This window comes from Gracilinanus agilis, chromosome 2, assembly GCF_016433145.1.
Source record: "Gracilinanus agilis isolate LMUSP501 chromosome 2, AgileGrace, whole genome shotgun sequence".
In the NCBI taxonomy this organism is placed as follows: domain Eukaryota; kingdom Metazoa; phylum Chordata; class Mammalia; order Didelphimorphia; family Didelphidae; genus Gracilinanus; species Gracilinanus agilis.
In genome coordinates, this window is record NC_058131.1 from 508,087,483 (window position 1) to 508,113,907 (window position 26,425).

The window sequence follows — 26,425 nt, forward strand, 5'->3', positions numbered from 1 at the left end:
TTAAAACTTACAATTGTGGATAGCTATTTCAGCAAAGTATTCTTTTTTTTTTAATACTGCTTTCTCCAAGGTTAATTTTTTTTTATTAATTAAGAATATTATTCCATACTTACATGATTCATGGTCTTTCCCTCTCCTCCTCCCACCCCCTGCCATAGCCAATACATAATTCCACTGGGTTTTACATGTGTTATTGATCAAGACCTATTTCCATATTATTGATATTTGTACTAGAGTGATTGTTTAGAGTCAATATCCCCAATCATATCCCCATCAACCCATGTGATCAATCATATGTTTTTCTTCTGTGTTTCTGCTCCCACAGTTCTTTCTCTAGATGTGGAGAGCGTTCTTTCTCATAAGACTCTCAGAATTGTCAGCAAAGTATTCTTGACAGGCTTGTGCTCTCTTTGTGGACAAGATAGAGAGATATGGGCTAAAATATAGTACATGGAGGTGGATTTGGAACTCATTGAATGACCAGATCAAAAGAAAAGCCATTGATCGGATGATGGTAACTTGGACGGACTTCCTTGTGGAATGCTCCATCATTGGCCTGGTGCAGGTTACCATTTGAATCAGTGACTTAGAGAAAGGCAGAAAGGCCACCATGTTTGTCACATTCAGAAGAGATATAAAGCTTAGAGGAATAGATAACAGATTTCGTCACAAGAGAGGTTGTAGTCTAAAAGAGCTTTACAGGATGGAACAATGGCTAATATGAAGAAGATGATTTCAATAGGGACAAATGTAAGGTTCTTTACTTGTGTTGAAAAAAATCAGCCTCAAAAGTAAAAGATAGGTAGACATGGCTAGATGACATGTCTTATAAAGCATCCCCTAAAATGAATACTATCCTGAGCTTTAAGGTCCAATTAATTAATTAATTAATATATCATTAAGAAAGCTAGAGGGGGCAGCTGGGTGGCTCAGTGGATAGAGAGCCAGGCCTAGAGATGGGAGGTCCTAGGTTCAAATCTGGCCTCAGACACTTCCTAGCTGTGTGACCCTGGGCAAGTCACTGGACCCCCATTGCCCAGCCCTTACCATTCTTCTGCCTTGGAACCAATACACAATATTGATTCCAAGATGGAAGGTAAGGGTTAAAAAAAAAAAAAGATTATCATGTGTATTACATGACAACACTGGTATATGTGTCATAGTATAACAGGTATCGGGGAGGGAGGAAGGGAGAAAAAGAGGGAGAGAGAGAACTTGGATTGCAAAATGTCAGAAAACAAATGTTAAAAATTGTTGCTATGTGTAATTGAAAAAAATTAAAAACAGCAATAAAAGGGAAAGATAGTATCTAGAACAAAAGTTCTATTATTCTCTGTCCTAGTCAAGCCAGAACTGAGTTTGTTTGGGGGTACCCTATTTCAGAAAGACACATGTAGAAGAGGACAGTGAAAGAACCAGAAAATATATGAGAATAGTTGAAGAAATAAGGAATGTTTGACTAACAGAGGAGATAATACAAAAGTCATTTCTAAATACTGAAAGAGTTCTCATGAAGAAGAGCATTTAGATTTGTTAGTCTTAGCCCCAAAAGAAAGCCAGCTGAAACATGTAGAAGTACAGAAGCAAATTTAGGATGAATGTAAGGAAAGACTTCCTGACAACGACAACTGTCCCAATCTGTCCGTAAGTGTAATGGGCTGCCTTGAGAAGTAGTGAGCTTCCCCTCATTGGAGGTCTTCAAGAAGAGGCTGGACAACCACTTTGGGGTGTGGGGGGGGGACACGGTTGAGAATCCCAGTGAGGCATGGGATGACCTCTGAGGTCCCTCCCAATATTTAGATTCTGTTCACCTTCCCTCACAGTTCTCACATATTATGCATGCATGGGAAAACCCAAGCTTTCCAAATTGGGGGGTGGGGGTGGGGGAAGAACCATGAACCAGAAAAGTAAGGAATTGCCCCAAATGTATCCCATTCTTCATGACATGGTTATTTTTTCTCATCAAGTTAATTTATTTACATTATTTTCTCCATCACCCTGGACCTGTGTGTCCTCTGATGAAAAAGGACAGAGTATGAACTATCAGACTGAAGGCGCTTCCTTATTCTGTTATTTTTAAGAGTATGAAAATATTCTTAGTTTATTCACGGGAGAATGTTTTCGTTGGTAAGGAAATATAGTTGGAAAGAGTAGTAGCATGAATGTTTACCACTTCCTTAATAATTCATATGAATTTTCATTCTGAACTTGTTCTCTCCCCTCTTCTCCTTTAAAATGCAGCTTCAGGGGAAAGCTGGGTGACTCAGTGACAGAGAGTCAGGTCTAGAGACAAGGGTTCAAATATGGCCCCAGATACTTTCTAGGTGCCTTTACTGATCTTCTGCCTTGGAACCAATACAGAAATTGATTCTAAGATGGAAGATAGGGATTTTAAAATAATAAAATGAAATACAGCTTCAAGTTATGATGTAGCCCAATTCTAGCTTTTTCCTGACTTGGAATCATCAGAGTTGGGCTTCTCTGAATTGATGCAATATATGAATTATAGAATATACTTAAAGATCATTATTCCTTATCTGAAGTACATGAATTAATGTGATATGTTTCCATAAGGTGCACATATGTAAGTGCTTAATCTACGTTTAATGCTGAAAACCATTGTGACCTAGGATAGGGTTCTTGAAATTGTATGAATCTTTTCTGTAAGCACTGAAGAACTCAGGGAAGAGTTAGGAGAGGAAAGGGAGCTAGGTTCATAGGAAGTTAAAAGTGGGGGGGGGGACGACAGTTGGGTGGCTCAGTGGATTGAGAGCCAGGCCTAGAGATGGGAGGTCCTAGGTTCAAATCTGACCTCAGACACTTCCCAGCTGTGTGACCCTGGGCAAGTCACTTGATCCCCATTGCCCACCCTTACCACTCTTCCACCTAGGAGCCAATACACAGAAATTAAGGGTTTAAAAAAAAAGTGGGAATGGGGCTAAGGCAGGTGACCAAGTATATCCATATTTCTTAGTCACAATATCTGGAACAAGGAAGCCAAAGACCCCCTAATACAACATCCAAGGCATATTACTGACTCCAGGTCTGATACAATCTCTAATCAGCTGCAATCTCTTATTTGGTAGTGCAAAATGCCTTATCTATTCAATTCAAAACATTTAATGTTTCTGCCATGCTCTCTACCGGGGAATGGGAGAGAGCTCTAAAAAACACTCATTTCTCAAGGAGTTTACAATCTAATCCTGGTGGTATGGGTCCAAATGAACCAATAGCTATGACAAAAGGGAAAGGGATGGTCTAAGGTATTGCTATGAGACATTTATGATGGGAATCATCACTTCTAGCTGAGGAGAGCGTAGGTAGGTCAAGGAAAGCTTCAGAGAGAAGATAACTGAGTTGACTCTTACATGAAGGGAAGAGCTTCAACAGAGATGAGATGTGCACTACCATGATGAAAAAACAATCTGGGCAAAGCTTTTTCTCAGAACTCTGATCTCAGAAAACCACACGTTCCCACCTAGGACATCAGACACTTGGCAGTTCTGGATTGAAACAGGACAATCCAGTTTCCCAAGAGACATGAGGATTGGCTTTCACGTGAAGGAGATTTTAAGCAAGTGAATGTTGACACGGCAGAATTTTAAGTGCTGTCAACTTTCTTGACACCAGCCCCAGAGATGACATCTGTGTCATGAGTTACAGCTAAGAGCTCACCATCCCTGCGGAGCCATCCCAGGATAAAAGAGGTGTCTGGTTCCAAAATGGAATGTGGTTTTCTCAGGGTAATCAGCATTTTTCAAATTCAAGTACAAGAGTGACACTTTTTTTTTTTTTTTTTTTTTTATTCCCCGAGGCTTGTAACTTCTCCTTTGGCTCCAGACGAGGTAAACATCCCTGAAGCTAACAGTTGCTCAGGCTTCAGTAAGATGCCTCAGTCTAAATTCAGTGGGGGTTCTCCACTTTAAAAAAAATGAAATATTAACACCCTACATTTCTATAGGACTCCAAGGTTTACAAAGTGTTCTCTTCCTGTTAGGATTATCTTTCTCATTTTGTAAATGAGAAATTAAATGATAGGCACAAACATGACTAGTCTGAGCTAAAACTTGAACATAGAACTCCTAGACCTAACACCATGATAGCACCCTGCCTTGTGAGGAGGTGAGAGGTCCCATAGTAGAGTGGATCTGGAGTTTGAAAAGAATTGGTTCAAATTCTACCTTAGATACATATTAGCTGGGGCAGGTAGGTAGTCTGGTAGCTAGATTTGTAGTTGGAAGGACCTAGGTTCAAATCTGACCCTTCCTAACTGTGTGACTCTGGGCAAGTCACTTAACCCCAATTGCCTAGACCTGACAACTCTTCTGTCTTAGAACTGATAATAAGATAGAAGGTAAGAGTTAAAAAAATACATATTAGCTGTGTGATCCTGAGAAAGAGACCTGGGGTTCAATTTCCTCATCTGTAAAGTAAGGAACTTGTATTCAATAACCCTAAAGACCTCTTTTAGCTCTAAAGCTATGATTCTTATAGTGGATAACCCAGGTCAAATTGCCTGCTAGCACTAGGAGAAGGAAAGGAAGAGAGAGAGGGAAGTAAGTCTGAACATATAACTTAAGAAAACATATGTAATTAGTAAAAAAATAAAAATAAAAAAATAAAGTTATGATTCTATAATTTAAGACCCAAATTCAAGTCCCTCTTCTGATATATATATAGGCTGTTCTCCTAGGCAGTTTACTTAATCTCTGTTGGGATCAGTTTCTTCCTCTGTAAAATGACAGGTTTGGATTGGACGACCTCTAAGATTCTTTGCTGCTCTACACCTGTGATTCTGTGATTGCTAAAACTCTCCCAAGTATGTGAAGGGGAAAGAGAGGACAGGTGTGATTTCTTTAAAGCATGTACCCTCTTTTAAGGTCTAGTCACTTTTCCAGAGAATATGCCTCCTTGACACCATAGTTCTGGTTCAGAATGATGTACCCACTGCTCTTTGGAATGGGGGGCATCTGAACTGGCTTCACAGGATAAGATAGAATGAAACAAATGAAGATGCATTAGTTGGGGTAGGGCTGGGGTGGGGAGTACATTAGGCACATTCTAGCATAAGGTACAGTTTGAGTAAAGAAAGGGAAGTGGTATGTTTGAGTAGGAGTGTTGTTGTTCAGTGATCAGTCGTGTATAACTCTACATTTTCTTGGCAAAGATGGTGGAATGGTTTTCCATTTCCTTCTCTGACTCATTTTACAGATGAAAAAACTGAGGCCAACAGGGTGAAGTGACTTTCCCAGGGCCACCCAACTGGTAAATGTTTGAGGCCACACTTGAACTCAGATTTTCCTGATTCCAGGCCCTGAGTTCTATTCATTGCATGATAGAGTAGATTGGCTTGGCACTATGCAGTCTGTGTGTGTGTGTGTGTGTGTGTGTGTGTGTGTGTGTGTGTGTGTTACCAGCGTAACTAGGACAGTTAGAAAACCTTACTAGGTTCTAAGTTCCCTGAAAATAAGAACAGTGTTTTATTTCTCTTTGTATCACTCCTCTAATTCCCCACTTTCTTTTGGTCATCAGGATGCTGCTTAATATTCTTAAAACCAAAACACAGTCTCTTTTACCCGGGATGGTCTTAGCTACTGGTCTGTGCTGAAAGGAAGAAGGGGGGAGAGGTAAAGAAGGCACTAGATTTAAGCCAATTTAGCCATGCAGACAAACTGTGTGCTTTGTCTCTAATTCAAGACTAACACCAGATCCCAGAGATGTTGACTACCCATTTGGAGATGTAATTTCCTACGTATCTCAGACTCCAGCTGGGCGGAGACATTTTTTGTTAAAATCTTGAAATTCTTCCCACTAAGGCTGTGGGAGAAGAGACAAGAGAAATCCAGCTTACTCTGTTGGCTACCCCAAGGCCCCTCTGTTCAAGTTTCAGCTGTTCCTTCCATTAGAGAGAAGAGAGGACTTACCTAGTCCCAGGTTAGAGATGGTTTCAAGCTCTTTAAAGCTGTTGGCTTCCAAAATCGCCTGAGGCAGTCTTAAGGTGAAAGGCAGCAAATCTCTGTCCAGGCACACACATCAGATGATGGTGGTGGCCACAGTAATGGTGGTGGTGGAAGGTATTGGGGAGAGAGAGAGAAGGAGGAAAGAAAAAATACATGGGAAGAGATGAGGAACTCATAAATGGCAGATGGTCCCTAAGGTCCCCTCGGCTCTAATATTCCATCTCCTGACAGCCTTTCCACTTCTAATATCCTAGTGACTTTTCCAGCCTGAGCACGTTAGCTTTGACATTCTACCATGTTATGTTAAGTACATTCATGACAAATGAAGAATGAATCCGTCAGCGCCTTGTCAGGAATAATAGCAGCAGTCCCATTTCTTCAACATTTTTGACAGTCCTAGTTGTTAGTTTAGTTTAGTTTTGGTTTTTGGTTAAATAAAGCTTATATCTGTCTTTGGCAGTTTTTACTCAGTGATCCTGGCTCTGTCCTCTGAGGTCCAGCCAAACCAGTCTATGTTGTCTTCCAAATGGTAGCTCTTCGAATGCTTGACAACAGCCCCCCTGTCTCTCACCATCTTTGGCTCTTCAGTCTGTCTTTTTTCCCACTGCTCCTCCTATGGTATGATTTTGAGCTCTTCCACTGTTCAGGGCAACCTCATTTGTTTGCATTCTAATGTGTCAGTGTCTTCTTAAAAGCAATTTATTTTATAGTTTTCTTTAAAATAAAATTAAAAAAAAAAACCAAACAAACAAAAACAACAAAAACAACCTTATCTTTCTTCTTAGAATCAACGATAAGTATCAGTTCCAAGGCAGAAGAGCAATAAAGTCTAGGCAATTGGGGTTAAGTGGATCACATAGCTAGGAAGTTTCTGAAATCATTTTTGAACCCAGGATCTCCCATCTCTACGCCTGGCTCTCAATCCCCTGAGCCATCTAGCTGCTCTGTCAATATCCTTTCTAAAATGTTACTCCCCAAACAGAGTTCATTATTTCTAGTTATGGTATTAGTCTCTTTTGAAGGAATCTAGGAAAAGTAAGGAAAGATTTATTAAGCATGTACTCTAGGCCAAGAACTGGGCTAAGCACTTTGAAAATATTATCCCATTTCATCTTCATAGCAGCCCTAAAGGTAGGCACTACCATTATTCTCATTTTACACTGTTGACTCATTATAGGCTTCCAGTTTATAAAAACTCTTGGATTTTTACCAGAAAAAAATTCTAGTTCCATGAATCTGGCTTATCTATCCTGTATTTGGGAAGTTGATTTTTTGAACCCAAGAGAAATACATTTGCATTTTTCTTTATTATGTTTCCTCTTATTGGATGGACGTGGTCCATCATCCTAATCTGTTGAGATCTTTTTTAGATCATGACACTGTCATCCAAAATATTAGCTCTTCCTCTCAGCAACAGCAGTGCCTTTATCTAAGTTGTTGATAAAAATGTTAAACAATATGGTTTAAAAAAAATCTCTGGGGGGGTAGCTCAGTGAATTGAGAGTCAGGCCTAGAGATGGGAGGTCCTACGTTGAAATGTGGCCTCAGACACTTCCCAGCTGTGTGACCCTGGGCAAGTCACTTGACCTCCCATTGCCTAGCCCTTACCACTTTTCTGCCTTGGAGCCAATACACAGTATTGACTCCAAGACGGAAGGTAAGGGTTTAAAAAAAAAAAAAAGTCTCTACCCTACTGGAGTTTACAGTCTATTTAGGACAGAAAAAGATTAAATACATGTAACTTGACAGTAATACATAATTAATGCTTTGATAAAAGCACAAAACAAAATGATTGAGTCTGAAGGGAAGTCATTATCAAAAGGGATATAGGGGGAAGTTTCTTGGGGACTCCATCCACTTAATCTGCTACCTCTTGAAAGGCAACACTGGATTTAGAGTCAAAAGATTTGGGTTCAAATTCTGCCCCAATTACTTTCTACCTGGGTGACTTTAGGCAAGTCACTGAGCCAGTCTGGGTTTCAGTTCCTCCACTATAAAATTAGGAAGTTGTATTAAAAGGCCACAAAAGTCCCTTCCAGCTCTCAAAGTTTCTGATTTTTTGATTTTCATTAAAATTTCTCTTAAGGGGAAAGGAGAATCACAATAATTCATCATCATGTGAGTAGAGAGCTATTAACAGCTATCTGCTACGGCCCAGGAGGAGGGCACAGAACCAATGGGAAAGTGGACAATCTGTTCCTAAATTCTGCTCCAATGCCCCAATAAGGTAACCCTGCGCTCACCCTGCCATACTAACATATGACCTGTCCAGGACTTAGCTTAGATCTTTCCAAGAACCTTGGATAGATTCTTTTTCTCTCCCTTTCTTTGGAAATTTCTGTTCAAGAGTAATGAGAAGCTATAAACCACAAATGGAATGAACCAGGAATGGGGAAGAGCAGTCAAGAGATTGCTTCATTTCTTCGTAAGGTTCCATGTTGTAATGGGGTGGAGTGGGGCTGGCAAGTGACTTCATCTTTCTAGGCCATCGTTTCCTCATCTCCACAAAATGAGGTGGTTTACTAGACTTGGGGTTTTTAATGCTGGACCCCTTTGGCTATTTGGTGAAGCCTACAGACCCCTTTTTCAATAATAATCTTGAATTAAATTGAATTGAAATTGAATAATTTCAAGTGAAAATAGTATGAAATTTTCATAGGCGACCCCTTAATATTTCTTCACATTTGGGATGGGTATGGAGCCCAGCTTAAGAATCCCTAGTAAGGGGCTGCCTCCTTAGGGAGCACAGAGAATAGAGAGCCAAGTCTGGAGTTGGGAGGACCTGAGTTCAAAACTAGCCTTCAGATATTTCCTAGATGTGACCCTGAGCAAGCCACTTAACCCTCATTGCCTAGTCCTGGCTGCTCTTCTGAGAATCAATACTTAGAATCAATGGAATTAATACTTAGTATCCATTCTAAGATAGAAGGTAAAGGTTTAAAAAAAAAGATAAAAAAAGAATCCCTGGAAGGAAGGAAAAGGACCAAGCATTTGTTAAATTATCTAATATGTTCCAGGGCCTGTGCTAAGTGCTTTACAAAAATCTCATTCAGTTCTCACAACAACCCTATTAGGAAGGCTCTTATTACCCTCATTTTATATTGAGGAAACTTAAGACAGAAAAAGGTTAAGTGACTTGCCCAGGGACATATAGCTAGAAAGTATCTGGGGCCAAAACTTAACTCTATAAAGGTCTGTCCTAGATAGATGATCCTAAGGTTCCTTCTAGCCCTAAGCTTTTATTTCTCACATTTTGTAGCCCATGAGTCCTTCTAACACTACCATTATATTCTGCCTTCTAATTCTTCCTTCTAAAGTGTCTTCCATCAGCAGCATTCTGTGTTCACAGATTATTGGATGAGGATGCTAGGCTCTGGAGACAGCTATTGCTATTGTTGTTGACACAGACAAAAAAGACCATGCAGTCCTGCTTTGAGGACTTACAGTCTAGTAGGGGGAGATAAGAGGGCAGCTGGGTAGCAAAGGAATACTCTTCTTCCTGTGTTAAAATCTGGCCTTAGACATTTACTAGCTATATGATCCTGGATAAATCACTTAATTCTGTTTGCCTCAGTTTCTTCATCTGTAAAATGAGCTGGAGAAGGAAATGGCAAACTATTCCCATATGTTTCCCAGGAAAACTCCTAAAGGGATCATGAAGATCCAGACATGACAGAAAGGTGATTCAACAAGGCAGAGATAAGATACAGGCAAAGTTAAGTAGTATAAACTTAATATAGAAATAGAAGATGAGAACTCATTTTTATAGCCCTTTATAATTACCAGAGCATTTGCTCCACTAGAGTCCTGTGAGGAAGGCGGTGTCATTATTGTTATTATAATCTGTAGATGAGGTCAATTAGAACTTGAACTCATGTCTTCTCTCTTCAAGTCCAAGTCTTCCTTCCTTCCTTCCTTCCTTCCTTCCTTCCTTCCTTCCTTCCTTCCTTCCTTCCCTCTCCTCCTTTCTCTATTGGATGCATATTCAGACAATTAAATCAGGACATGCTCTTTAATGTGACGCTTGGAAAACATGCTGAGAGGCTACAAAAATAGTGACTCTTTTATCTCTCTTTCTAATGGGAGTCTTTACATGGTATCTAAGGTAATCAGCATAAAGAGAAACTCTTGCCCTCTCTGCCTGAAGATGGGGAACAGGAGATGGGCTTTCTTGAAAAAGGGCAGAATTAACCTATGGGTAATTGTAGATGGAAACCAAGAGATGGAACTGCTGGTTCCAACCACACTACCATCTTTATTATGGGTCCACAGACTCATTTCCAGCTCGTCTACTTATTAGCTATGTGACTTTGGACCAATTGTTACACCTTTGGTACCTAAAATTTCTCATGTTTTAAAAAAGGGATAATACATATCACAACTAACTCCCAGGATCCTTTGAGGATCAGAAGGGGAAATTAGAGCCTTTGGTAATTTTACCACTCACAATGAGCAAAGACCCTCACTTAAGTTTTTCCTCCCTTCCTTTTCTTTCCACTAGTCATAAACATAAATTAAGCCTTCTGGAATTAACTTAATTAAATTAATTCTGGAAACAATAAGAATGGTTTCAAGAGGTACTGCAGCATAGTGGATAGAGGGCTGGCCTGGGAGCCAGGAGGAGCTAAACTTGAGTCTCACCTCTGATACATCCTGGCTGTGTGACCCTGGGCAAGTTATTTACATTTTCACTGCTCTCTAATCTATACTAGTCAGTTCTCAAAGACTATAATTTTACAGAGAAAATGCTGCCCTGACTTGGTAGAGGGATGCTTCTCCCTTGACCCTATCCCAATAATTTGTTGTTGTTCACTCATTTGTGACTCCATCTGAAGTTTTCTTGGCAAAGATACTAGAGTGGTTTGCCCTTTCCTTCTCCAGCTCATTTTATAGATGAGGAAACCGAGGCAAACAGGATGAAGGGTCTTGCCCAGGATTACCCAGCTAATGAGTGTCTGAGACTGAATTTGAACTCAGGTCTTCCTTATTCTAGACCCAGTGCTCTATCCATTATACCACCCTGCTTATATTTAAATAGAGCTCCAGAGTTTACAAAATGTTTTTCTCAAAAGAACCCTGGCAGGTAGGCAAAGGTACTATCTCCATTTCACGCTACTCTTCCCCCACCCACATTAAACAGCCCAAGTCAAATACAGAGCTGCTACTACCCACTCCCACAGCCTGGCCAATGAGCCATTGGCTCCAGCTCCCAACCCTCAAATGAAGAAGGCACCGCTCAATTTTCCCCCTTGACTTAGGGTCTTAATGTTTTTCTTACAATCAAGCTATTGATGAAAAATATACCTGAGGTGATTCTAAAGCACTTATCATGGCTAGACTGAACTAATTACGAGGCAGCATGGCATGGCAGAAAGGACACTGGAAATGGTTCTGAACCCGTTTTATACTTATTATATGTGTAACTTTGGGCAAATTACTTCCTCTCTTTGGGCCTCATTTCCTCCATCTAATATGTGGGGGTGGATGATTTTTTAAGGTCCTTTCCAATGGTATAAATCCTGAGAGCTAAAATTTACATAGTCCTTTAAGGTTTAGTACTTTATGTACCTTATCCTCTCTGATCCTCACAACTGAATGGTGAGGTAGGGACTAAAGGAATTATCCCCATTTTGCAGACGAGGAAACCAACGCTCAGATAATAGGCCAGAAGTAGAATTCAAATCTGTGTGTCAAGTTTCAGTTATAGAAAATGGGGGTGAAGCAGGATTGGGAAGGGCGACGTCGGGGCCGTGGGAAGCTGCCGCCTTGGGCAGTGACTCAGAGGGGGGACCTATTAATGAAGGTTAAAAGAGAAGCATGACTCATCTGGGTAGCTCACCCCTAATTCCTCCTATCATCAAGGCAAATTGAGTTGGACTGTCTCCCCTTCCTCAAACCCCTCCCTGTGTCTCTGGCTTGATCTTTTGTAACCTCTTTTTCTCCTTCCAAATAGCTTTAGACACTCAGGTGAATCCAGTGACCATTTTTATGTGGCATGGGACCCTCTACCAAGGCTTATGGACTCCTTTGCAGACGTTTTAAATATATAAAATAAAATCTAGAATGTTACAAGGGAAACGAATTATGGTAAAATACAGTGACCAAAACATTTAAAAAATAAATTCAGGGACACAAGGTTAAGTGTCCCTGTTCTCATCCATTTTAAACCAGAAAAATATACTGAAAGGGGTGAGGAAACATGAAGAATCCTGGATCTTGATTTAAAAGAGATCATTGGAGGTGGGGGGCAGGGTAGGGAGGGTAGGGGGAGCAGCTAGGTTTGAGAGCCAGGCTCAGAGACAGGAAGTCCTGGGTTCAAATCTGACCTCAGATACTTCCTAGCTGTGTGACCCTGGGCAAGTCACTTAACCTGCATTGCCTAGCCCTTACCACTATTCTGCCTTCTAAGAAGGAAGGTAAGGGTTAAAAAAAATGTGTTAATATGTAATTGAGAAGAAAAAAGAAAAAGATTAAAAAAAAAGATTAATGAGGGGAAAAAGGGAGGTGGGGGGCAAAGTTCTACTTACCTACTGACACAGTAGAAAGCTATCAGTTTGAAGATATCCTCAAATACAAGAACGGATCCTTCCAGGTACAGGACTGAGGAGAGACAGAAAAAGCCTTTCACTGAGTGGTTTCCTTTCATGCTAAGGGATGGGATGGGGGTAGGAAAGGGTAAGCAAATAATGCCTCATTTCTCCACTGAAGCCCTTTTCCCATGCTTTCTTTGGTTCTTGAAGGCTTTATCAGTACATTCCATTAGATTGTAAGTGCCTTGAGAATGTGGATTGTTTTTTGTTTGTCTTTGTATTCTCAGTACTTAGCACAGTGCCTGACACATAGCTGACTCTTAATAAATGCTTTTTTTTTTTAAACCCTTACCTTCCATCTTAGAATCAATACTGTGCATTGGTTGCAAAGCAGAAGAACAATAAGGGCTAGGCAATGGGGGTTAAGTGACTTGCCCAGGGTCACACAGCCAGGAAGTGTACAAGGCCAGATTTGAACCCAGGACCTCCCTACTCCAGGCCTGTGTGCTATCCACAGTGCTGTCTAGCTCATACTAATTTCTTAAAAATTTTTTTTTATTTTAATAACAAATTTCCACATAAGTTTTCCCAAGTTATATGATCCATATTGTTTCCCTCCCTTTTTCCTTCCCCTCTTCAGGGAGTTCAAACTAATTTCAAAGAAACTGGATGGGAAGAAAATAATAAAATTTAGCAACCCTTTTGCCTTTGTAATGGGAGTCTCTGATCCAAGGAAGAGATCCGAGGTGACCTGATGGGAATATAGGATGTGGGTCACAGCTTGGAGGCACATTTTGTTGAGTTGTTTTTCAGTCTCATCTGAGTGACCCCATTTGGGGTTTTCTTGGCAGATACTGGAGTGGTTTGTCATTTCCTTCTCCAGCTCATTTTTCAGATGAGGAAACTGAAGCCAACAGGGTAAAGTGACTTGCCCAGGGTCACAGTCAGTAAGGTTTGGGATCAGATTTGAGCTCAGGAAGAATCCTAGCTTGGTGCTCTGTCCGTGACACCACGTAGCTGCCCAATGCTACAACACATGGAATGGCTAATGCCTGGCTGACTTGTGACCTATAAAAACTAGCTCGTTATTCTCCTTAGCAAATCCAGGGCTCATTCTTTTTCTTTTTCCTTGTACCCTCTTACGGAGCGCATTAAGAAGTGGTGGGAGAGGGAGGGGATTTCCCTGCACCCCAGGAGCAGTGAAAGGCAACCTGCTGGAGAAGAACACGATGGACCTTAATAAATGCTTGTTGATTGAAACTGGGAGGGAAATTGCTGGACCTGCAATTCCCGTTTGCTTACTTTTGCTGTTCTGTTTTCTGAGCACAAGTCAGAGACCAGAGATTATGAGAGTAGATTTTGCTAACCTTGGGGGGTTTACCTCAGAGGTAATCCATGAGGCAGGCAGCCAGGAGAAGTCAGGGACAGAGCAGGCTAGACTTAGAGTCAATAAAATTTGAGTTCAATAATTGTCTCATTCACTTAATAGTTGTGGGGCCTTGACAAGCTACTTAACCTCTGGAAGCCTCAGTTTCTTCATCTGTAAAATGAGGATGATAATAATAGCTATCTCCCAGGACTGTTGTCAAGGATCAAACAAGATAGCATAAATAAAGTGCTTTTCAAATCTTAAAGCACTATAGTAGGTGTTATTCTCAATTATTAACATAATATTTAATTACCAAATATCAGTATTAAATGATTACATTCATACTATCACAACATGTCTACTATATGATTAAATATTATTTAAATATATTTATATATTATATTTATTTAAAATAAATTATATATTTGTACATGTACATTACAATATATCTATTGTATGTTTAAGTATTATTATTTAAGTACAGTTATACATCATAATTACTTAAAATAAAATATATATTTATACATGCATATTACAATATATCTATTATACATTCAAATATTATTTAAACATATAGCATATATTCAATATTATTTAAATATATTTATATTGCATATAAATATATTTAAATAATACTTGGATATATAATAGATATATCGTAATATACATATATAATTTATTTTAAATAAACATAATATAAAATATATTTGTATTTTATTTTTATATTGTATTTGTTGTATTTAAATATATTTGTACATAAGTATATTTGTACATTATATTCATTTAAAATAAATTATATAGTTACATATGCATATTAGAATACATCTATTATATGTTTAAATATCATTTAAATATATTTGTACATTATATTTACTTAAAATAAATTATATAATTATATATGCATATTATAATACATCTATTATGTTTAAATATCATTTAAGTATATTTGTATATTATATTTATTTAAAATAAATTATATAGTTATATATGCATATTATAATACATCTATTATATGATTAAATATTATTTAAATATATTTGTATATTATATTATTTAAAATAAATTATATATCGATATATGTATATTACAATGTATCTATTATATTTAAATATTATTTAAATATATTTGCATGCTATATTTAATATAAATTATATATTTAATATGTATATTATATAATAAATAAATATTTAAAACAAAAATAGAAATTCTATACATGTATTTAAATATTATCACTAAGTAATATAATAAGTTATTAATCCTAAATTTCATTGTCCCCAAGTTTATTTCCTCCATAGAATTCTCCTTAGAGAAAGCAGACCACTAACATGGCCCCAACAAATGGAAGATTAAAACCACATCATGGGAGGCCAGGAGATTTGGACATTGCCAACCCTCCCTCATATATTTGGGAATTGCTTGGACAGTGTAAATGGAAGATGAATGAGAATTAAGCACATCTCCCCTTGTACCTTCTCCTCCAACATGCCTTTGCCTTTTATGGGAATCTGAGTCTAATGGGCTATGTGAATGTTTTATGTTTCTGTATTTATGATCTCCTGCAAGTCCTTGGAGTTATGTATTTTCTGTAGCAAGTGAAATAGAAGCTGCTGATATAGATATGATTATATATTATACTATACATAATATATGTGTTATATATTATAGATATAATATCCATTGAGTATCTACGTGGGTATTACTAATGTTTGGGAGATTTTTCTGGATTGATTCTAGATTTAGGCAGAGCTAAAGAGAAGAAATGACCCTTTGGAGTAGATTTTTCTCTATGACCAAATGCCAGCCCACATGTTCCCAGAGTCCTTGGGGAAGGATTCCTGGGCTATGGACCATGGATGACATCTTGGTGATAGAGGGGCAAAGGCTTTTTTATTAGACATGGAAATGTCCTGGGATTCTTTTTAGGTAGATCACAAGATATGTTAAGTGCTCTCGAGATAGAAAGCTTTGAAGTATAGGTCTAGCGTGAACAATTGTATGTTTATTGTCCTTAGATCAACTAGTGAAGTGTGGAGAGGGGCATGTTTTCAGGTTAGACTTCTAGGTGCCTCATTTTTTTGGCCAGGACTGATGAAAAGAGTCTATTTCATCATAATTTCGGCCCTCAAAAATAGGGGAAATGACTAAAGGACCTTTTATTCTAGACCTGATTTTAACCAACTGAGAGGGACTGGCTACTGATGTAGAAATGACAAGAATCATAGGAGTAGGCTACTCTTTCATTTTTAATTTTCTATTTCAAGATAGACAATGAAGTTAGGCTAGGCCTAGCCTTAATATGGTCATCAAATCTCAAGAGATTATAGAAAGATAGATGGGATACCCTATTTATTTTGGGTATTTATCATTTTTTTTGGTATACCAAAAAATACTAAAATTTACCAATATTTTGCTAAGAAATTTGGCTCAAGAAGGGAGAAGTGTTTTGAAAAATGCATTTCTGAAGACACAAGTAAACGAATCTCATTTCCTATTTTGACAATCTATTCAGATGGCTGTATTCAGAAGGATGTTGTAAAGATAGTATATTTAGATTTCAGCAAAGCATTTGACAGAGTTTTTTTATGCTTATGGACAATATGGAAACATAAAGATTACAAGACAGGAAAGTTGAGTGGATTCTAAATAGATTGTATGATTTTTACCAAAAGAATAGGGTTAATATTGACTTAAAGGGACATCCTTAATGTAGTATCTCAGTTCTTGGTGTCTTTCAACTGTTTTGCCAATGACATTATTGAAGTCAAAGAAGGAAAGCTCAAGTTGACAATCTATTTTGTGGAGCAGCTAGGTGAACTTGATGGATAGAGCCAGCCCTAGAGACAGGAGGGCCTGGATTCAAATGTGATTGCAGACCTCTTCTAGCTGTGTGATCTTGGGCAAGTCACTTTATCTCTACTTCCCAGCCTTTACCACCCTTCTGCCTTGGAACTGATACTTAGCATTAATTCTAACATAGACAGTAAGGATTAAAAATTTAAAAGTTTACTTTGTGCCAGGCACTTTCCTAAATTTTAGGGATAAAAAAAAGGTGAAAGTAACTCTTTGCACTCAATTAAGCTCATGGTCTAATGGGTGGGATCATTCATAATATATAGACATAAATTGGGAGTGAGTCTCAGAAGGAAGGAACTCAAGATTAAAGACTAGGAAAGTTTTATCAGGTGGGAGCGTAGCTGAGTCTTGGAGGTAGCCAAGGGATATAGGAGATGGAGCTGAGAAGGGAGAGAGTTTTAGGCATGGGAGGGCAACATCATTGGACTGCAGAATACACCAAGGAGAATAAGGCTATAATAAGGAAAATTGACATGAAGCTTAAAGGGACCAGAATCATGCTGGATCATTAAATCAGGTTCCAAAAAGAATGCAAGAGGTTATGACAATGGATTGCACTAATAATAAGATAAAACTTAATGGTGATAAATGGAAAGTTCTTTATATGAGTTCAAGAAATCAATGTCCTAAGTGAAAGTTGGTAAAGTTTGGGTAGAAAGTGGATCATTTAAAAATATCCACTCTGGGGAGCAGCTAGGTAGCACAGTGGATAGAGAGCCAGGCCTTGAAATGGGAGATTCTGGGTTCACATTTGGCTTTAGACACTTCCTAACTGTGTGACCCTGGGCAAGTTACTTAACCCCAATTGCTTAACCCTTGCTGCTTTTCTGTCTCAGAACAGATACTTAGTACTTAGAAAACAAGGGTTAAAAAAAATATCCACTCTGATAAATAAAGCTTGACTTCATAAAGCTGAAGGCAAAACACGCCTCCCTATTGAGAGGTGTTATTACTTTTAATAGGTGTGGAATGAAGCATACATCCTCTGATATGGCCAAAGGTTTATTTATTTTTAACTATATTTATTTGTGAGGAGACAGGGTTCCACTGAGTGTGGGAAAGTCATTAGAAAATATCAGTCATACAAAGGAAGAAAAAAATAGCATCAATAAAATATTTAAAACAAAAAAGAGAACAAAAACCAAAATGCTTTGGGGGTGGGGTGGGGGGTTTGGTTTAAGTTCACTATGAATCAATAGTCAATGGCAGCCAAAAAAAGCTCATGTGCTCTTGGGTCATATTAAGAGTGAAATGGCGTCCACAATGAGGAAGGTAATGAATAATTCTGTCAGTCCTACCACTGGGCTAGCTCTCCACTGGTTTTTGGACACCACATTTCAGGAAGAGCATTGCTGATATGGAGAACATTCTGAGGAGGGTGATCAGCATGATGAGAGTCTGCAAGACAATGCTATATAAGGAATTGAAGAAATGAGGGATATTGAGCCCGAGAAGATTAGCAAGAGACACGAGAGCTGCCTCCCAGAAATGTGAAGGGCTCTCAGATGGAAGTGGATTGGACTTATTCAGCCTGGCCCCAGAAAACCGAATGAGGGGAATTTGCAGAATTCTGAAGCAATGAAAAGATTTCTAACATTTAGAATTGACCCAAGAGTACCATAGGATCTCTCAACTAATCAAATATTCATGAAGCATCACCTCTGCACTCCACACTGTGGTAGGCTCTGGGAATATAAATATAAAGAATGAGGAAGTGGTGGCTTTCCCTTAGGTCTTCAGAGAATGGATAACCTGTTATAGAGAGATTCTTGGTCAGATCTACGTTGGACTAAGTCAGTGGTACTCAAAGTATTGTCCAGGGAGTCCTGGGGGGGGTCTTGTATTTAAAAGAAGCTTTCCATGGAGGAAGATAAGTGCCTATATAAGTGTATAGTACACATTTAAAGTGAATAAATACAAAGTAGTTAAAGATTACCATTAGGTAGTTTGGGAGGGAGGACATTAGCCGTTGGGATGATCAGAAAGGGCTTCATTTAGGAAGATAGTACTTGAACTGCTTCTTGAAAGAAGTGAGGGAGTCTAAGAAGCAGAGATAAGGGAGAAGTGCATTTGAGGCATGAGGGACAGTCAATGCAAAGGCTTGAAGATGGGAGATGGAGTACACTGTATGAGGAAGTAGACTGGCTGACAGGGCTCAGAAAAAGGAAATAATGCCCAAGGAGACTGTCCAAGGCTTCAAAAACTAAACAGAGGAGTCTCTATGTTATTCCTTTCAGAATTCACTTAGCCATTTGTTTTATAGCTAATACCTTTATGTATTATCAAATATTATAGTTTTCTATATTTTTATCCCCAGGAAGACCAGCAAGAATAACAAAGGGCTCTAGTTCTTGAGAAAACGAAATGCCAACTGGGGTATCAGAGTAGGGGCTAAGGCATGAAAAGCAAGAAAGTTGCCATGCCTTTTTTTGGCCACTGTGGAACATTTAAAAAGTGCTTTAAAAATAACTTTTGCTTTCATGATCTCATTTGGTATTCACAACATCCATGTAGATTAGACAGGGCTAGAAGTTGAACCGGTTTTATAGAAACTGAAACCCAGAAAGGTTAACCCAAGACCCAAGGGCACACTGCAAGCTTACTTCTTAAAGAAAAGGAAGCAAGAATCTTTTAACATTCCTTTGTCAGATGACTCGACTTCACTTTCCTCATCTGTAAAATGAAGGCATAATTCCAGCAGCTGAGTGATGAACTGTGCTATCCCCCTCCTGATGGCCATGAGAGTAAATGGATTCAAAATACAGAATAACAGAAATGGATTTTTGGGCATAGCCAATGTGGGAATTTGTTTTGCTCGACAATGCATATTTGCTCGTTTTTTTCTTTTCCAATGGGAAAGGGGGGTGGGAGCCAGAGAAAATAAATGTTAATTGAAAAAAATTAAGGTAAGATTTTAAAAGAGGGGGTTGACTTTTAAGGGTCATTTTAAGGCATCTCTTCTAATTCTAGCCCTCTGGGTTCTAAAGCTCCTTTCTAGTTCTAAACTTCTCTCATTCTGTGCCAATGACTATTTCTCCCTTTAATTAACACTGAAGATCTTGGCTTAGGGGGGAGAAAAAAAAGAATTCCTGGTTGAATTCACTGGAGTTATTAAGGTTGATGATCCTGGAGAAAGGCAAACAGCTGTCCAGGCAAAAATTAAGCAGCCTAGAAGGAGAATACTTACAGCTGTTCCCAATTTGCCTGGGGCTATTGTCACTGTCTGGATGTTCTCCTTATGCCCTGATATTCATCCATTTGACATGTTGCTAGTGACATCTGGAGTCTGTGTGTGTTGGGGGTCAGTGGTCTCATGAAGTGACTGAAGTAGAGTACCAGGAGGTCCTCTGACTTGGCGAAGGAGGGGGCAGAGATACAAGAGAACGCTGAGTCGGTGAAGAACCCCAATACTCTGGGGAGTGAATATAAGGGAAGAAGGACCTCTCAATGTGGATCTTTGGAACCAATCCTGCTCTCAGTGTGAGAATAGAGAAAAGGGCTTTTAAATTGGCATTCCCTATCCAATGGGTTCTAGGGCCAGGCTAAGATATCCTCTGCCTGTGCTGGCTGTGAGCGGCAGGCACAGAGCTTATTCCTAAGAAGCCATTATCGGCATTTAGAAACCAGGATGACAATGGAACAGATGTCCCTGTCTGACTGGCACAGTTTGGGGCTTCAATAGTCTCTGCATGGGAAAAGAGTGTTTGGGGAGAAGCCAGTGGATCCAGAATGTGGATAGCTTGGAGAGCATCATGGGAGAAGTGCCTATGCCCATAGTCCAAGGGAGAAGTGCTACTGAGTGTCTATGTGTGTGGGCTCCAGAGGAACACCCTCCCCAAAACAACAAGACTGAATAGCTAGAATTCAAAGAATTAGAATTGGTTAGTTAGTTAGTTAGTTAGAAAGACCCCCGAAGAGGTCCAGGTAGGCACAAGGCTGGTGTAGCTGCCGGCACCCGAGCATGCAGATGAGTAGAAAATCCTGGCAGTGGACAGGACAGTAACAGGGGTCCAAAGGAGCAAACAGACAGGTCTTGGGGAAGTCTAGTAGGATGTGGAGGGATGTTGTTGCAAAGCTAGAGGGATGTGATAAAAAATGGCCAAATAACAACAAAAATGCTTTATTCACCTTCAAACTACCCTTCTTTATGCAAAACTCATCCTTTTCCATAGTTTGACTTGTCACTTTTTTCCTTGAAATAGTTTTCATTGCTGCCCAATCCATGCCATTTTACAATTCTGCTCTTAATCTCTGTGAAGTTTTCTTTGATTACCTCCTAACAATAATCTCTCCTTTCAGACCCCATCTAGTCATTTGTTTTGTATCTAATACCTTTATGTATTATCAAATATTATAGTTTTCTATATTTTTGCTCCTAGGAAGACCAGCAAGAATAATAAAGGGCTCTAGTTCTTCTTTTTTTTTTTTTTAAACCCTTACCTTCCACCTCGGAGTCAATACTGTGTATTGGTTCCAAGGCAGAAGAATGGTAAGGGCCAGGCAATTGGGGTTAAGTGACTTGCCCAGGGTCACATAGCTGGGAAGTGTCTGAGGCCGGATTTGAACCCAGGACCTCCCCTTTCTAGGCCTGGCTCTCAATCCACTGAGCTACCCAGCTGTCCTCATCTAGTTCTTGAGAAACCAAAGTGCCAGAAGGGGTATCAGGATAGAGGCATGGGCATAAAAGTTAGAAAGTTATCAACTTTTTGCAATGGAGTATATAGTAATAAGGAACTAAGAGTTTAGTTACTAGGAGCAGGGAATCAAGTCCAGTCCAGACTATTAGGCAAAATAACTAGACTGATATTCTTATATCTCCCTTATCTAAATATATGATTAGGGTAACTAGAGGTACAGTGGATAGAGTGCCAGGTCTGAAGTCAGGAAGACTCATCTTCCTGAGTTCAAACCTGGTCTCAGACATGAGCTGTACGACCCTGGACAAGTCATTTCCTGCTTCCATTAGTTTCCTCATCTATAAATGAGCTGGAGAAGGAAAGGGCAAACCATCCCAGTATCTTTGCCAAGAAAACCACAAATAGGGGGCAGCTGGGTGTCTCAGTGGATTGAGAGCCAGGCCTAGAGACAGGAGGTCCTGGGTTCAAATCTGACCTCAGACACTTCTTAGCTGTGTGACCCTGGGCAAGTCACTTAACCTCCATTGCCTAGCCTTTACCACTCTTCTGCCTTGGAACCAAAGCTTAGTATTGATTCTAAGATGGAAGGTAAGAGTTTTTTAAAAAAGAAAAGAAAAGAAAACCCTAAATGGGGATGTGACTGGAAACAACTAAATAACAACAATAAAAATACTTGATTAATCTTCAAACTACCCTTCTTTATGCAAAACTTATCTTTTTTGCATAGATTGGTGTGTCATTTTTTACTTTGAAATATTTTTCATTGCCTCCCAATCCTTGCTGTTTTACAATTCTAGTGGTACCTTGGTGAAGCTGCTTTGATTACCCCTTATTAATAATCTTTCCTTTCAGCTCTCACCTAGCAATCTGTTTTGTATCTAACACCTATAAGGATTTTATTAACCATAATGGAAACCATTATAACCAAGCTGTAAGACATGAAGGCTTAGAATATTACTGTACCAGTCTAACGCCCAGCTTCTTTTGGTGAGCAGCAAAAGATGTCAGTTAAGAAAGAGAGATGGAGGATGAGTTAACCTGATCACCAGATGTCTTCCCAGTGCTAAACTTCATTGGTACAGGGAGTGGTAGATGGGGAAACTTCTGGAAAATGTTATAAAAGGATGACTAAGTCTGTGTCTCCTCTTCATAACACTGTGGAATCTGGAAAGTCCCTCGTCTGGGAGGGCACTGTGGGGTGAGTTCTCCAAGAAGATGTTGGTCTAATTTGGGGTCTCTAGTCACCATGATGGATGGAGACTAATGGTTAAACTCATTAATAAATGTGGATGCAAAAGTCCTAAGCAAAATACTAGAGAGGAGACTACAATGATATGTCACAAAGAAAATACATTGTGGTATTAGGATTTATACCAGGAATGCAGGAATGGGTTAATATAAGGGAAACTATTAATATAATTGATAATGTTAATAACAAAAGTAAAAACCATATGATTTTATCAATAGATGCAGAAAAAGCCTTTGACAAAACAAAACACTCATTCCTATTAAAATGACTAGAAAGCATAGGTATAAATGGAATTTTTCTTAAAATGACATGAAGTATCTACCTAAAACCATCATCAAATATTATCTATAATGGGGAGAAGCTAGAAGCCTTCCCAGTAAGATCAAGAGTCAAACAAGGGTGCCCCTTATCACCAATATTGTTTAACGATGTTAGCAATCACAATAATAGGAGAAAAAGAAATAAAAAAAATAGAATGGAAAAAGAGGTAATAAAACTATCTCTGTTTGCTAATGACAGGATGGTATATGTAGAATATCCCTGAAAATCAGCTAAAAAGTTAGTTGAAACTATAGATAATTTTAGCAAAGCAGTAGGATATAAAATAAATCCAGACAAATCAGCATTTTTATGCATTACTGACAAAGTCCTTCAAGAAGAGAGAGAAAGATAATTCTTTTAAAATAACCACAGATAGTATAAAGTGCCTGAGAATATGCCCGCCAAAACAAATCCAAGAACAACATGAATATAATTATAAAACACTTTTTATACAAAATCAAGTCCAATTTAAATAAATGGAGAAATATAAATTCCCAATGGATTGGGCAGAGCCAATATAATTAAAATGACAGTCCTAACAAAACTTATCTACATATTCAACGCCATCCCAATTAAATAATGAAAAAAATTATTTTATCAAGTTAGAAAAAACAATAACATAAAATTCATTTGGAAGAATAAAAGACCTAGAATGTTAAAGGAATTAATGAAAAAATATAAAGGAAAGAGGTCTAGCAGTATTAGATTTTAAACCGTATCACAAATCAGAAATTGTCAAAAGTACCTGGTACTAGCTAAGAAATAAGGAAGGAAATCAGAACAGAATAGACATACAACAAACAGTAGGAAAAGATGATAGTAATCTGATATTTGACAAACCATGGATCCAGGATTTGGGGATTACAAATCATTGTTTGAAAAAAATTGCTGGGATAATTGGAAAGTAGTTTGACAGAAACTAGGTGTAGACTAATATTTTAAGCCATTCACCAAGATAAGATCAAAATAGATATGTGACCTAAACATAAAAGGAGATGCCATAAGTAAACTAGAAGAATAGGGAACATACCTTATACTACTAGATTTATGGATAGGAGAGGAATTTATGAGTCAACAAGAGATGGAGAGCACTGTGAAATGTAAAATGGATAATTTTCAATACATTCAAAAGAAAAGTTTTTGTACAAATGAAATATATGTTGTCAAGATTATAAGGAAAACAGAAAATTGAGAAAACGATTTTATACATAACTCAAACAGAGGTTTCATAACTAAAATATATATTGTAAAATTTTTAAAAACAAGAGCCATCTTCCAATTGATAGATGGGCAAAAGGTATAAACAGACCATTTTCAGATTAAGAAATCAGTCATATATGAAGAAATGCTCCAGTTTACTCTTGATTAGAGAAATGCAAACCAAAAACAATTCTGAGATATCACACTCACCAGACTGACTAAAATGACAAAAGGATAAAGTGACGAATGTTGGAGGGGATGTGGAAAAACAGGGACTGTTGGTGGAGCTGTGAACTGATCCATTCATTATGGAGAGCAATTTGGAATTACAATCAGAGAGTTATAAAACTATACCTTTAGAACCAGCAATACCATTCTTGGGTCTGTTTTTCAAGGAGATTAGGGAAAGAGCAAAAGAACCTATATGTTCCAAAATATTTATAGCAGCTCTCTTTGTGGTGCAAAGAATTAGAAACTGAGGGGGATGCCCATAAATTGGAGAATGGCTAAATGGATTGTAGTGTATGATTGGGCTGGAATACTAATGCGCCATAAGAAAATGATGAGCTTATTTTTTAAAACTCTGGAAAGAACTTATATGAGATAATGATCAGAGAAATGAGTAGAACCAGGAGCACATCATACATAGTTACAGAACTAATACTAGAAGAAGAATAAACTGAAAATGTTACCTCCAGACACATAAGACATGAAAGACCATTTAAATGAACATGTTGACCTCCATGACAATATCCTATGTGATGCAGGGAAGTTGGGACACCAGTGGATGGGATCTATTAAGTAATGCCAGTTATGAAGATATGAAGAAAAAACAGGTAAATCTATAGATCTATACTTTCATTTGTCTAATATCTTCTTTTTTCTTTATATATGGAAATGCTTGTTTTGTTTGGATTTATTATCATTTGGAATAATAATTTATAGAAAGGTCAGGTAGCATAATTAAGAAATCACAATCTTAGTTTGGGGGGATATCTGGAACATTTGTAAGCTGTAAACTATTTCAAAAAGCTGCTCTGACTGTGCTAGGGGGTCTTTGGTTACTGAGAGACCACAGGTAAATGCTAGCCTTGCCAATAAATAGATTAAGCTCAGACTTTTTTTGCGCCTCAGTCTCTCATTAATGCAGATTTATTGTGACAATGGAGATTAAGTAGCCCTAGATTCAAGGACTACAGTAGAGCAAGGGGGATTAGGGAGCTACGTTGAGTATTACATCTGTTACACTGTTTTCTGATGATTTTACTGTATAATTTTATTTTCCCAATTAAATTATAAACTCCTGGAGGGCAGGGAATGTTATGCTTCTCTGTATCTTCTATAATGTCATGTACATAAAAGATGCTGAAGAAACAATTGTTGAGTGGTTGATACATTGAGCCATTTGAGAAAAATGAATGAGCACACATCTGACCATGCTGCTGGTTGTCCAGACGTTCAGTCACGCCTAGCTCTTTGTGATTCTGTGGATCCTAGAATGGTAACATTGTCCGTGAGGTTTCCATGCAAAGATACTGTAATGGTTTGCCATTTCCTTCTCCAGTGAATTAAGGCAGGAAGAGGTTAAGTGACTTGTTCAGGGTCACATAGCTAGTTAGTATCTGTGGCCAAATTTTATCTCAGGTGTTTCTGACTCAAAGCCCAGCACTCCGGCCACTGAGCCAGCTAGCTGCCTTTAGTATCCTGCTCTAAAACGATCAGTGGCTCCCTATTGTCTACAAACTCTGGCTTTTGAAATATTTTTCATTCTGTCTCCCATCTATCTTCCCAACCTTATTTCATACTCTGGCCCTTCAGTGAATGCTACATTCTAGTCAAACTGGATTACTAGACATTCCCTTAACTTGATACCCTATCTCCTGCCTTCATGAACTGTTTTTTCATATCTAGACTGTACTCCTACCTTGCTACCTCTTAGAATATTTATTTTACTTCTAGGTTCACCTTGAGTAGCACCTTGTTGGTGAAGTCCTTGACTCCCCTGCCCCCAGATGTTTGTGCTTTTCTCCTAGGCTCTCTCTCTCTTTCCCTCTCTTCCTCCCTTCTCTCTCTCTGTCTCTCCCTCTCTCTGTCTCCCCTCCTCTCTTTCTGTCTTTCTCTTTCTCTCCCTTATTTCTTTCTCTCCCTCCTCTCTCCCTCCCTTCCTCTCTCTGCTTCTTTCTCCCTCCCTCTTTCCCCTCTCTCTGCCTCCCCTCTCTTTCTGTCTTTCTCTCCCTGTCTCTCCCCCATTTCTTTCTCTCTCCTCTCTCTTTCTTTCTCTTTCCCTCCCTCCTCTCTGTCGCTCC

General features: G+C 38.7%; 1 protein-coding gene across 1 annotated transcript in view; it reads right to left on the bottom strand.

Moving 5' to 3' along the window:
* Window positions 1–26,425, bottom strand: part of RIN3 (Ras and Rab interactor 3) — a 177,943-nt gene that overhangs the window by 63,262 nt on the left and 88,256 nt on the right. The window contains exons 4-5 of the mRNA XM_044659998.1: window positions 12,488–12,560; window positions 5,925–6,016 (exon numbers count right to left, since the gene is read on the bottom strand). Coding sequence (XP_044515933.1) covers window positions 5,925–6,016; window positions 12,488–12,560 — 165 coding nt within the window. The remainder of the gene's footprint in view (window positions 1–5,924; window positions 6,017–12,487; window positions 12,561–26,425) is intronic.